This window comes from Camponotus vicinus, unplaced genomic scaffold (genome assembly GCF_025532165.1).
Source record: "Camponotus vicinus isolate PSW18456_S1 unplaced genomic scaffold, iyCamVici1.0 SCAF_1, whole genome shotgun sequence".
Classification (NCBI taxonomy): Eukaryota; Metazoa; Arthropoda; class Insecta; order Hymenoptera; family Formicidae; genus Camponotus; species Camponotus vicinus.
Window position 1 is genome coordinate 15,865,762 of NW_028141945.1, and position 14,689 is coordinate 15,880,450.

A 14,689-nucleotide genomic window follows, 5' to 3' on the forward strand; every position below is an offset into this window, starting at 1 on the left:
CACACGTTTGTGCAATATTGTGTAATACAGGTACAATCACAATTTTTTTTTACTTTCTAAATCTATTATTGAAACTTTTATTTCATTGTCGGAACAGGAAAGGATTTAAAGAAATAAAAAAAATGAAGAAGAGAAATTTTCGCGAATCAATATGCTAAAGACTGACTTTGATTTCGCGATAACGCAACTCACGCAACGATGATAATTAGATCGCTGTAAACAGATGGATACCTTTTACGTCTCGTTTTATAACTTTCAGCTTATTTTAAACGCCTCAGTGCTTCGTTACCTCGGGACACGTTATTATACGACGGGTTTACGACTTGTTACACGATTGCCAGTTATCAGCCTCATACGTGTACGTTTGAAAGTAATGGACGGTGCGCCTCGATCAATGAATATCGCGATTGATTCCGCGTAGAATCTTAACTATTCGATTATTATTTCACTGTTTCACCTCATCAGGTAGTTTGGATACTCTTTCATTAAAACGTCGATTCGGGAAAATGTAATTAATATAATTCTCTCTTCGATCAACATTCCTTTTCAACGCTCTCTTTCGAATCGTATGATGTTTCTGCTCTTCCGGCATTTGTAATGAAAGACGAATATTCGCGTATCTCATGAGGGAATTGAAGAAATTACATTTCATCGCAGAGAGATGCGTCCCGGGGGCGATCAGAAATTGCTCTCGATCGGTGTTTGCCCTCCTTTTCCGGCGGACGATCGCGCGTTTTGCAGGCGGACGACGACGCCTCGATACCTGCGCTCAGCTCAATTAACTGTCCCGGCAAATTGTCTGAAATTGAATTTTCGTTTCATCACTGCGTACATCTATACTAGGTACAATCAGAGTTGAATTTACCGGTGAAAGTTTTTTCTTTCCATTCGATTTATACATCGTCATGAGAAATAATTTCCGACATAAAATCCGGGTATTGCGCTCAAATATTAGATGGCTTTCGTTTAATCGTGCAAATATCCTCTCGTTAATTGACTCATCTGTAGATAAGATATAGGATATTTCAGATTCATACATCTTCGCAGTTAACATTATGTTTAAAGATTAAGAGTGTTTTAATAAATTAATATTTAAAAAAATTAATATTTTAAATGTGCTAATAATTCTAGATTCTAATTAAGACTGTCTTTTATGATGCGATGATGATCCACAGAATATTAAATAAATGCAGAAGAAAATAAGCGATCTTTTAAACACATTTATTTAAAAACTTGATACATATAAAACTTAAAAAATCGAATTAAAGTATCTTATTCCCTATTTATAGAAAACAATACGTAAAAGTTTATTCTGATAAAACGAGCGGACGGAGTACGATGAGGGAAACATGCGTGCCTGTCTAAATAAAGTTACACATACCCGACATGATAGAGTAATTATAATAAATGGATCATGAAAAATCATTATGGTCAATCGACTCGTTGCTTCAAGGTAACGTGGTACGAATCGATAACAGCATCGTATCTATAATAGTGCTCTACTAATAATAAACAGGTGGCGAATACGATATACGGCGATAATATACGTTTGGTACTATTTGATTTTTCGTATCGTATATGTAATGCTTGTAATAATGTTGCGGCTTGTAAGTGGCGTAAGTCTTCCTCGCTTTTTTCGGATAATAATCTGAAAGTCGCATTTGCGATGAGGTCGGGACGACATACAACGGTGCTACGTTTCTTTGAGGATTGCTGTTTCTGTAAAGTATGTTGTCATAATTATAATAGTCAATTTTATTCGAAGGAACATTGCTCGAATACGCGGAATTTTTTTTCAAGTAGAGATTAAAACCGTCGGTCAGAAATGTAGATTTGTCGTCGTAGTCTGGATAATCTGTCTCTAAATTGTCCAGATAGTCTTTCGTACTGTCTTGATAGTCGTTGAAATAATAGTTTACACTGTCGTCCGGAATTGCATAGAAAACTTGCTGCGTGCCAGGATTTGGCGCATTGATCATCTCGTTTCTTGGGGAAGATTCCTTGTTATTATAGTGGAAATACGTAGGAGATTGTTCTGAAGTTAGTGTAGGTATATTTGATATGGGCTCACTAGGCGCTTTTTTCATATTGCTCGTAGAACACGGGACCCCACCCGCACAAAGATGTGTCGTAAACTCTCTGTTCCTTGGTTGGCCTATGTTAGTTGCGCCGATATGTGTAGTTTCCTGCGAATAGAGATGCAAAATATATCCGTTACTTTTGCGAAGATATCTCTCTTTTCTAAGAAAATTATATTGTATATTTTGTTAATCATCATATATGTATAATATTATATTGAACAAAATAATACGATTAATTTCAAAACATATTAACTATATTTTCAAAAATTTCCATTTTCGAAAGCAAGAAAATGTATCAAAAGATTGCTGATAAATTAATCAACAGTTTTCATTAATTAATTATTATTATAAATATTTTAGGAGCTATTATAAAGTACATTAGAAGCATGAATCTTGATTTTTACATAATTTTAAAAGATATAACATATCCTAGAAACATCATAAAAGAAAACGTCCAATTTGTTTTTAATTTAGATTGCAGATAAACTGAACTTTATATTAATTATATTGAATTAAATTTTAGATTTTAATAGAAAGTATCTGCACAAAAAATAATCTTTATCATTAATTTTAATAATTAATTAAATTTCTATAGATCGAATAAAAATTAAAAAATTCGAAGAATATGAAATGAATTAGGTCAGTATCTCGTAGAATCTTCTCACCTGCGAAGATGTCTGATTGGATGATTGACGGGTTAGATAATTAGATATATTTTGCTGATCTAGGTATTTCTTCTTACTCGAATGCATTTCGGCGTCATACGTTATATAACTTGGCCAAAACTTATATACGAATGGTATTGTTGGACGATATGCTATTGACGTTGGCAAAGTAAATGTGCCATAGTTGTTATAGTATTTGCTATCATCTTCGTCCGATTCCTCTTCTGACTCTTGAAGTATAGTTATCGGGCTCGTAGATTGCTCCAAATTTATAGAAGATGGTTTGGGAGTGAGATGTGGGTCTTCGTGATTAGTACGAGATGGCTCTTGACTTTGTTCTTTTTTCTGGGAACTTGACGACGTTTGTTGCGCCGGTTCGGTTATTGTTGCTTTAGCAGAATCTGATGTAAATGGCTGAGTCAGAATTAATGGCGTGAATGGCGTAATTAAAGTGGCGTGATTACGTTTGGAAACCGGATGCTGTGTTTCGTCCTTTTTGTCGTCTAAATTTTCGGTTTGAAGTTTGGAGTACATCTTATTTGGATTTAAACCGAATAAAAATGGGTTTCCTGCGAAATCGCTTTGGGTCTTCACATGCTTATCTGTAATGGAATAGTTTATTTTGAAAAAATAATTGTTTTAGAATTAACTACATTATAGTTTATGTTCATATTTCACACTGGAATGCAAAACTTTTGAAATAAATAGCGAATCAGGGAACTTGACACATAACTTGATGACTATTTGTTAAATATTTACCATTAGTATCGATAGATTTGTTTTCCGGAAGCAGCGAGTCGATAGCTGTGGAATATTTGGTGTCGATTAAGGACGGCTTCGTGGCCACATCATGTGTAGCGATCGCGGGTTTGTTAGATTTGACGTTTGTAAAATCGGTTGACCTCTTATGCCGGTAGTGTGCTGCCTGAAAAAAATATTGTACTTAAGGAATCTTCAAAAAATCGCATTTATTTAGTTATACAAGATACATTAAAGAGTATTAGCATTTTATTGTTATTTTATATATAATTAAAAAAACAAAAAAAAGAAAGAAATTATTTAAATTAATAACACGATATATTATATATTTATAAGTTAATCTTATGTGTATTAAAAAATATTACATTGAAATATCAAATATCGTAAAATGATATTAATATGAAATTTTGCAAAATTGAATTAATAAGAAATAAAAATGTTATTTTTTTCATAATGATTATGACATTAATGATGTTTTTTTCTAATTGTATCTTTTTCATGATTTAATATTATTTTTATTTTGCTATAAATAACTCTCTGAACGTGATAAATATTTACCAAAGGATTGGAGTGAGCGATGAATAGTGAGGGTTGCATATATTCACGGGCTCCTAGCTTCACATAGTGCAAGTTGTCGGCAGGCTTCGTTGATACATAGTGATGAAGAGGGTAATGATGTAGTAAATGAAATGGATATTCCATCAAGTTTGATCGAACTTTGTCTTGGTGAACTTCCGGTACATAATAGGGATGCACTATCTGAACTCCCGAAGGATGTTGCTTCAAGGGTTGAGTTGCTAATTGTTTTGCATGCTGTTCGGCCGCAGACAACACCTTGTAATGCGAGACAGTATGGTATGGCAGATAAGACGGATTGTGACTATATTGATGTTCGTAACCGGGTTGAACCAGAATGTCGCCGAATATGATTTTTGCCGACGAAATTATCATCGCTAGAATCTGTAACGTTTAGGTAAACTCATTTTAAATTATTCTCGAATAAATTTTCGACGATGAAGATTTATCCCCTAACATTATTATACATTTTTTTAATTATATTAATTTTATTATGCACTAATTTTTATAGAATTTTTTATTGGTGTTAATTTTTAAATATTAAAAGATTAATTATTGAAACTCTGAATCTACAAAATTAATTTCTGATAAAATAAATGTAAGAAAAATTCACTTACTATTTGTCGACATGTGAACGTCATGATTTCTTGTTGCTCTTGCTGCAGTTTGCTCGAGACTGATACGAATCTTCGGTCTGTCGCTAAGCGTAAATAGCCAATGAATTTGCTGATGTAATGAATTTCATATTCTTTTGTAATTTGATTAGCTTGCATATTGTGGCTAAAACTGTTCGAAGTGGAAACACGAACGCCAGCAAATATTATAAGAAGAAAATGAAAGAAACGCATTGTTAGTCATCCTAAAAAATCGTTGGTAGTCGTAAATAGTACTCGTGAATAGTACTAGTTGACTATAATAGATGCATGTGTTTTTATTTAATGATTGATTTGACAAACGAAACTCTAATGATCGGTTGATTGACTAAATGACTGTTGGTTGAATGACTGTTTGATTGACTCGGATTTCCGTTCGTTATAACACGCGATTGCAAAATCCGGCAATGATATGAACGTATACATATGGAATGCGCGAAAATGCACTTCCTCGCGGGAGTTCGTTGCACTTTGGGGCCAGCGCACCCAGTAGATGTGCCCTGATTATCGCGTAAGTGGGTGGCTCTTTGCCGAGACGTTAGATCTAGGCTTCTCTCTCGTTGTAGGAGCCATACCTTCAAATATATCATCTCTGAGAAGGCATCTCTTAGAAGGTATCTCTTAGAAGGCATCTCTTAGAAGTCTTTCGTTTGCCTCATTGTTCTCGCATTGTTCGTATCTTGCATTACACGCGAAAGTTGAAACCAAAGCTAAATCATCTTACCAAGCTGAAACTCGGTAATTTAATGCGGCATCAAATTATTCCATCCATTCGTGATAATATTTCAATCTTTCTGAGAATAAGAATTTTTATTCTTTCTAAGTGTAATTTTTATATATTCTATTTTTATATATTTTATATATATTATGTATATATATTATATAATATTTTATATTTTATATATTTTTTATTATTATTCTCATGTAATTTATGTAATTTATTGTTTATATAATTTATTATTATTTATGTAATTTTTATATATTATACTATATTATATATTATTTTATATTTTATATAAAAGTAATAACAGTATAATATATAAAAATTACATAACTATATAAAAATATATAAAATATAAAATAATGTATAAATAGCATAATATAACAGGTAATATAACTTCATACAGATTAATATAATATTATATTATACTACTTATATATTATTTTATATTTTATATATTTTTATATATTTATGTAATTTTTATATATTAAACTTTTTTTGTATATTATAAATTTGCATATAATTTTTGGAAATTATAGAGAGAGAGAGAGAAGTTCTACAAATTTTCTAATTTTCTTTAGACGCTTCCACAAATTTGTAATTCAGAATATTAGGAAACAAAAGCTGAAATATGTCTATTTTTTTAAAACAATGATTTCTCTCTTTCTTTCTCTCTCTTACTTTAACATATGCTTGATTATCAGATAATATCTATGAACGTTTTCATAAAACTTTCGGAATGCAAATTTTTAATTTTATGCAACGGTTCAATATTAAAGCAAATTACAAAGTTTCTCTGTAATTTATCCCTCGATAAAAGATACTTTCTTGCGAGGCATCCTTCTTGCGGAGATTGATGCCTCTTTCGCTATTCCTGGCGACTAGGATGTGCCAATTTATTGTGGAAATTGCCTAGGTTGCGTATTCGGTACGTGATGCCGGCGGCGCACCTGACGCTGCGCGAGGAGGACGTGGTGCGACTGACCTTGGAGTTTCTCCACAGCCGTGACCTTCACATCTCGCAGCTCTCGCTCGAGCGCGAGACCGGCGTGATAAACGGCCAGTACAGCGACGACGTGCTCTTCCTGCGTCAGCTGATCCTCGACGGACAATGGGACGACGTCCTCGAGTTCATCCAACCGCTGGAGGCGCTCTCGGACTTCGACATGAGGAAGTTTACGTACTCGATCCTGCGTCACAAGTACGTCGAGCTGCTGTGCATCAAGTCGGAAGCGAACGTCATTGCCGCCGGCACCAACGGCAGCGTCGACAACGCGGTGGAGGAAGTCGTCAAGGTGTTGAGCGACCTTGAGAAAGTCGCGCCCTCCAAAGAAGAGTACAGCAGCCTGTGCCTGTTGCTTACTTTGCCGCGACTGACGGATCATCTGCAGTACAAGGATTGGAACCCCAGCAACGCTAGGGTGCAATGTTTCCGCGAGGTTCATCCCTTGGTGGAGAAGTTCCTGCCGGGCGACAGGAAGAGTATCGACTCCGCGCATCCGGTCACCTCGGCGAAAAACGATCGGCTCATTCAGCTTATTATCAAGGGCATCTTATACGAGTCCTGCGTCAATTACTGCCAAGCGAAAGCTACCGGGTCGAAAGAGAGCGAGCAGGTAATTTTTATTTTCTAGCTTTTTGTCTTTATATTTTATTGTATTTTATACTTCATTATAAAGGATTCAGTAAAAATTTGACAGAATTAATTCTGAAATTATACCGACATTATTTCTCTATACATGTATAGATTATACATACAATAATTACAATATGGTAATTTCAGATATTTCAGAATTCTTTGAAGAATTTTATACATTTTAATATATTTTATACATTTATTTTCATTTTATTTACAGGTAGAGATGAGTTTCTCGAGGCTGCTCGATGGGTCTGTAGGCTTCAGCGATTCGGACTTAAGTTTACTCTCATGGCTCCAAAGTATACCCCCCGAGACATTCGCTGTACCCTTCGCGCAAAGAACTTTGAACGTCGACGTGGAGCGCCTGGAGAGACCCTCTCTGGAGACCTCGTGGACGGAGCACATGTTGATAACGCCGATAAAACCGAAAACCTTTCCGCACAGCGCTATGCCGTTCACCAGACCTAGATCCGCCGCGGACATGATGTCTCGCAGTTTAGTGCCGGCTCTAGAGGCCGGTCTCGGGCCCAGGAGTCCCGGATCCAAGAACACGGCCATACCATCCGCGGCGCTCATGGCGCTGTCCATCGGTGACGTGAACCCGATGTCCAGATCGTCCTTCGCTAGCTTCCACCTGACCGGCTTCAAAAACAACAAATTGATGAATACCAGCGTCGATAGGCTCTTCGAAAACGAGGGTGACGTCTTCCTTAGCTCGAATTACGCCGAGTTCCAACAGCTACCTTCGATACAAGAGACGACGAATGCTCAACCTAAAGCTCCACCGAGAACGAGAGGACACTCCAAAAGCCCCGATGGTAAATATTACAAAGTATATCATAGCATTTTGAAGATTTTTAATTAGTTATATATTAGTTATATAATAATAGAATATTACTTATAGAGAATCTTAAAAAAATTACTAATTTTTAATTCTTATCATATATAATTTTATTATATTTTTATTTAATAATAAAAATATTAAATTTTTATTATTTTAATTAATATACTTAGCCTTAATAATTCTACAATTAATGTATTATTAAATGAATTGTTAAATAAAGTTCTATATCATTGGGAGCTTTTAAGTCATTTCATAAATAATCCATTACAGGTGTGGACGTGGATCCTTCAGCAACATCCACGCCAGAACGTAGAGTGACTGGCAGAGAATCACCAGCGCTCTCGACTGCTAGGAGTTCCAGAAGAGATTCTTTGGCGGAAAAGCCTACCGGAGTCGCGGCGAAAATTACGGAACCAACTGCAATCCCGGTTAGAGCGGTGATAGCTCCTGGCGATCATCTCGAACAAAGTTATAATGGTGGCCTGTTTAAGGAGTACCAGAAGCAGAAGCAGAGATTGCAGGAAACTATTCAGCAGAAGGAAAGGGAGAGAGACGAATTAGTTAGGCAACTATCGGCACCGTTACCTATGCAAGTAACTGATAATAGACTGCAGGGAGAAGGGTGAGTGATTGTATTAATTTCATATTTCTGATATTTTATTAGCAAATAGCAATGAAGTTATTTTATGGGCATGAGATGAAAAAAAAATAAATTACTCTAGAATTAGTTTTAATATTAATTTTTATTTAAAAAAAGACAGTTATACACAGTTAATATCATCTATATCGGTGAAATAATTCTGTTGCACCGAATGCATTTAATCAAAAGGTAAAGTTCTTTGCATTCTCCAATAGATGGCGATAGCGGAATGCATTTGTTGCATTTATTGTGATAAAATATGTGGCAAGAATAGTAGTGGCAGTAATAGATTTAGACAGATTTAGTCTAGAATGTAGTGTCGATCAAAATAGCCCAATCCTTCAGTGAAAATTGGCGGAAAAAACTGATTATTTTAACTGTTTGATATCTCCCATACTATTTCTCGAACTAAGAAATTACGTTTGAGTCTTACTTTCTTTTTAAAATTACACATAAAAATATCGAAGTATTTATATATAAAAAAATATCTCTATCTAATATATAATTTTTTAAATATTTATTAAAATATTTGGAAGAATCAAACTTGAAATTAATCATCCAGGAATGCCATAATTCTTATTCGTTTCGATCTCAGGAAATAATTCTAACATTTTTATTAACATGTTATTTCATAATCAAGATAATTTTCGAGAAAGCAAACATTTACTCATCGAAAGCTCGACGTTGCAATCGAAATTAAAATTCGATCACGGTTCACTGGCACCGCTAACGTGCCCGAACCGGATACCGGATGCATGTAAATATATACGGCACAAAGTCGTGACCCTATACAATTTCGCCATTGATCTCGCCCTATCTGCGATTCACGCGCATACCTCCACCATACATATTTATGGTTGCATTGTCCCATTCATGCGCGTAACTGTATTCTGTAAAATATGCATGAAACTTTATATTTAGACCTGTAATATAAACTTATGCATTTATATAAATTGCACATGATATGCACATGATATAAAAATTTCAGAAATAAGATATAAATTAAAGTAATAATATAATATAAATAATAATATAATATATATATATATATATATATATATATAAATTCATGTTATCTTATATTATCAATAATTAAATTTTAGCTTTCTTTATATAATTCAAATCAAAATTCTAGCTTATAATAATATATGTTTATAATTTCTAATAGCATTATTATTATCGGTTGTTATTCATCTGCAATTTATGAGTCATTAACTAGAAAATGCCATCTTAGAATTACAAGACTTTACCGAGTATTACCTATTTAATCGTGTTTCTAGATAAATACTATTTAATATGCCTTTAGATAATATTTTCATTAGTAATAAAGTACAGTTCCATGAAGGAGGCAATGAGACTGGTTAGCAGTCGTATTGACGTATTTTCGAGGAATGAGTCGAGAAATTAATTCGGTCCAAAGAAGCCTCGAGTGTCAGGCACTTCGTTAGCGACGAAATATAGCGTATTTAGACGGCAGTGTTTCGCGGAGATAGAGGCTAAACGGAAGCCCTTGATCCTTCAGCGAGTTCAACAAACGTGGTTATTCTTGATGATTTGCTAGATTTATCGGATGATGGGTTCCGTTTCCAATGAAGTATATATAAAGCTATTCTTAAAATACATATCTTTTTTCGAAACATTTTTCATTTAGTTTCATGTCAGCAAATTAAAAATATACATAAAATACAAATATGTATTTTAAAAAATTCAAAAATATAAATAGTTTTTAAAAACAGATATATACACATATATACACAATATTATTTAAAAATTTTTGAATTTTAATTACTTGAATAAAAATAAAAATAAATTTAATTTTAATTAGTTGAATAAAAATGAGTAAATTAAATAACAATATAAAAAACATTTTTAAGAATATCTATAAAGAAACCCGGAAAAAAATTATCAAATTTAAATCCACACGTGTAAATTACATAAAAATGATTGCTCGTTAATGTCAGTCTTCCTAATAATTTACCTTCACTAATCATTACTTGCAACTAATAATAAGCATTACCATATCCGGAAATATCGCTGGGGTAGATATACTTTTACCGTCGATTGTTCACGGAGGTGTAACGCGTCGAATTTCTATAATGAGAGGAGAAATTACTTACTTTGATTCGGAATCGAATGACGCCAAAGAGACGGATTCTCTCGACGCATCGAGAGATTCATCGCAGTTGCTTCGCAGTCACCTACTTGCGCGAATACGGCAAGATACAGCACGTAATTAGAACGCACGAGTGGCCGTCATTGGTAACAAACGAGGCTTTGTTGAAACGTCATCGGAATACGAAGTAATCGCGATACAGTCCCTCTCTTTCTCTTGAATTAAAGCGCCTCGTTTAACATTGAATACTCCAGGTGTTGTGGGTTAAAGACGAATAAAAGTCTTCACAAGTCGTTTTACAGCGACGAAGTTTATTTATTATACGAATTTTAATTGGATGTTATATTGAGCGCGATTATGTAATTGCATAATTTTAATTTCTTTTAACGCTCCATAAACTTATGTAATAATAATTAAAAATTCATGGATCTGGAATAATTCTTATATAATTTACGAAATAAAATATTATCAAAGACATTGTTTTGTTTACATTCAGGAGAGTTTAATTAATTAATAGAAACATTAATTTTTCGATAAAATTAAAATAATCTGATAACTTTATCTAATATTTAATAAAGAAAAATAATTGTTCATTTTTATTATTCAAAATTTATTGCATTGACGTATTTAAATAAAGATCTCGATTATTTTATTTGATTTTATAATAATATAGTTCTTTCTTTTAGAAGATAACTTTTTCATATTCGTCATATTCGCGAATATTTCGCGTTTCTAGCGCGTTATTAGAAATTCTATATTTGCAGAAACACGCACATCCAGAAATGGAGTAAGTGAAAACTCATTGATTACGAGCGAATAAAAAAATTGTTAAAAAAAGAAGAGTATCAGGAATATATTACTTAATGCATTGACACCAAAATATCTTGCGTGGACGATGTAAAATCCTACGTGATTTTAAGAAAGCAGAACGGAAAATTTCTTTGTCGATTGTGTGGGCTGCGCGTCGTTTGAAAATTCATAGGAATTCGTTCGTTCGTTTCTGGTGTGAGGCAGAAAGTGTAGCGATACGTGCAGGCCGTTGTATAAAATTGAATATAATTCGCGTGTATCACTTCAACTGCGAGAAATAACTGTGAGGCGCGCGTAGCTTCTGTCTCTCGAAGCGGGGCATCTGCCAGATGTTCCTCCTCGAAAGCGATTGTTCGCGATTGTACTCGCTGTTCTTCCTCTCTCGAAAGTTATTCAATGCAACCGAAAGTAGTAGATTGGTAAAAAAAATCCTACTAACACATTTTGATTTTATCTCTCACACTTAAAAAATATATACTTATGAATTTTATCTCGAGATTTTTAAATATAGTAATGTAGATATATATATTTCAAATACCTTAGTTTGAAAATTTAATTATTTAATTAATTTAAAATTTAATTAATTTTAATTTTTCAATTTTTTAAACTTTAATTTTTCAAAATTGATCAAGCATAAATACAAATAATTTAAATACCTTTAATCGAAGAGAAATTATTTTTTATCCTTGCATAATTATATATTAAATATTATTTTGTTTATACTGATGCTTTAAATACCAATAAAATAAATCCTGAAGTAATTTATTATTTGATACTTCAAAATAATATTTTTCGCGATTCACCCGATTTAACAAACTACACAAACTATCACGTTCGATTCTGAATTCGAATCGAATTTGCGACCTTGTTGCCTAATCGTAACACCTGCATCATTATATCTCCGTTCACCTGTAATTCTCGATATTTCTTCCCCCTCTTAACTTTCTATTTTTTATTGAAATGCGAGAGAAAGAGAGCGAGAGACGATACGCTATTTACTCCGCAAAAATAGCGAGCCGCGTTTTTCCCTTATCCTTCACCGATCCCCGCGTTTGCGAGCTTCCTTTAAAGAGCTCGCGAGACTTTCTACGCTTCTCGCGGTCGCTCAGCGACAGCTGATCGCCGCGAATGCACCGCGTGCGCCGCGAATCAAAGCGGCCCCTGATAGGGGCTTTGTTATTACGGTGCGGAGTCGGAGCCTCGGTTGTCAGCTCGGACGACGAGCTCAGTCAGTCAGAGCTTAATGTCGCTGGCAGGCGGAATCGCCGCCGCCGTCGTAGCTCGCAATATTCCACGTCGAGAGTCTCTAGTCGGTCCAGCCAGTCCGTATCGATTCGGTATCACTCTTGGTTGCAACTGTGCAACCAAGTGCAAAACGTAATACTGCTTGCATCTCGAGCGCGAATTCCGCGGCTTCTCGAGCGGTCAAGTCGGCGTCGGGCTCGTCCTTTTTTTCTTTCTTTTTACATTTCGCGGTACCGAGAATTGAGTTCGATCGCCAAGTGCATTCCGATTTAGCTGGCGCTAAATCGGACCCCCTCGAGCCTCCGCGACTGCTCGACTTGGACGCAATTCGTTGGCGGAAGGAAGCCTCTCTCGTGGACGTGATGAAGGCGTGAAGTCGCGATTTGCGAGGAAGCATGATTTATCACAAGCCGACGACGCCGCGATTCCGTATCGCCGAACGGATCTGCGTGCAGCCTCCTAACAATCGACCGATTTATAGTAAACAGAACAGTCACAGCAGCACGTGCAGTCTCAGGAGTGTTGGTTCCACGCCGCCGTGCATAAACCGGTAAATATTGCTCGCTTAGCCCGCTGACAGGTGCTGCAATATAGTTATTTGACAGAATTAAATTTTCCTCAGTGATTCGATAAATATCAAATAAAGTTACTCTGAAAAATTTAATTAAATTCGGAGATAATTCAGCTTCAATTAGCATTTAATATATCAAAGAGTACAGGTATTTAAAAATTATTTCTTTAATTATTTGTGCTCGAGTATTTTTAGAAAGCTGCAAATTGTTTGAATTTTTTTTAAATAACAGATTTTTTTAAATATACCCGAATAGATTATTCAAGAAATAATTTTTAAAATATTTAATAATAAAATATACAATCTAATATATCACGCAATTTTAGATTAATTAAATATAGTATATTTGGTATTATAATCATACATTATAATTATAATTCATGTATGTTTCTTTTTACGCATTTATTAATTAAATGAACTACATATCAATTAATTAGAAAATTAATTAAATATTAGAAAATGTGCATTAACAAAAAACATAATTAGTAATTTTAAGTACTAATTAACCATCATCACGATTTCCACGAATCCAGCAGTAATCTTTATAACTAATAAGTCACGCTTTTAGTAAAAACTTGAAGCTGCGCATTGAGAGCTCATGTCACATCGGAAAACGTTAGCTCGATTGAGAACACAGCACGCGCCATGATGCAGCGCGATTTTGTATAACGGTAACGAAAACTGAGCCATGATCGACTGGAGATTGTTTCAGCGATTTATAGGATATGTCGGTAAATCAAACCGTTATATTCAAAAATTGCCGGTTATTTTATATATCAAACATTATTATAAGGGAGCAGTAAGATTTGCCTTCAGGCGACGTGAATAACTGTGTCAATTTGTAGCCGATAAAAAATACGAGGTTTCGAGAAAATTAAGATGTCAGTGTTTTTTTCAAAACATTCACGTATATCCAATTTCACGAGGAATGAATAACTTTTCGCGAATTCACACGCTGCTCGTGCATAAGTCACTTCAGAGATAGTTTCTAATCCTCTATAGATGCATCGCCAGAAGGTAAGGCGAACATAAATTCGAAAAGGTCAAGATAGCTATGTTAGAAGTCGAAGGATGACAACGAATCTCGATAAATCACGTCTTGCTTGAATAATCGAGGAAGTCTCGCAATTTCTCGAACTTCTCCATTTCTGTTTGATGTACGAAAATCGCGGTCATGGTTAATTCCCAGGCCCATTCTTCAGAAACGGAAAAGAACAGATGCTTTAACAGGATATAGCGAATTATCCATAATGATTTGATAGAGAAAGTCTTTGTAGTTTAAATAGCAGGAATATATTATCTACAATAATTTAACGATAAAAAATATTTTTATTTTCTCAAACAAAAATCATTAAATAATAAACGTCAACAA

General features: G+C 34.4%; 2 protein-coding genes across 8 annotated transcripts in view; one reads left to right on the forward strand and one right to left on the reverse strand.

Moving 5' to 3' along the window:
• The window catches only part of LOC145977564 (WD repeat-containing protein 47), a 66,440-nt gene that overhangs the window by 13,066 nt on the left and 38,685 nt on the right, over positions 1-14,689 (forward strand). For 6 of the 7 annotated variants that reach the window (XM_083109685.1, XM_083109675.1, XM_083109681.1 and 3 more), the window contains 3 exons: positions 6,372-7,071; positions 7,312-7,912; positions 8,209-8,560. In XM_083109685.1, the coding sequence (XP_082965811.1) occupies positions 6,391-7,071; positions 7,312-7,912; positions 8,209-8,560 (1,634 nt within the window). In that variant the 5' untranslated portion in view covers positions 6,372-6,390. The remainder of the gene's footprint in view (positions 1-6,371; positions 7,072-7,311; positions 7,913-8,208; positions 8,561-14,689) is intronic. The other variant, XM_083109684.1, reaches the window with a different exon arrangement.
• LOC145977545 (uncharacterized) lies at positions 1,201-4,746 on the reverse strand. Its single transcript, XM_083109651.1, has 5 exons — positions 4,699-4,746; positions 4,064-4,465; positions 3,506-3,671; positions 2,747-3,348; positions 1,201-2,186 (listed from the first exon to the last, which is right to left on the reverse strand). Exons 1-5 carry the CDS (start codon positions 4,720-4,722, stop codon positions 1,503-1,505), a joined length of 1,878 nt encoding a protein of 625 aa, XP_082965777.1. The 5' UTR covers positions 4,723-4,746; the 3' UTR covers positions 1,201-1,502.

Excerpts from the sequence above, each read along its gene's own strand:
- LOC145977545 (XM_083109651.1), bottom strand. The coding sequence starts at position 4,722 with ATGACGTTCACATGTCGACAAATA. Across the intron at positions 3,349-3,505 it reads CAAATCTATCGATACTAATG|ATAAGCATGTGAAGACCCAA; the intron begins GTAAATATTTAA and ends ATTCCATTACAG. Across the intron at positions 2,187-2,746 it reads CCAATCAGACATCTTCGCAG|GAAACTACACATATCGGCGC; the intron begins GTGAGAAGATTC and ends CTCTATTCGCAG.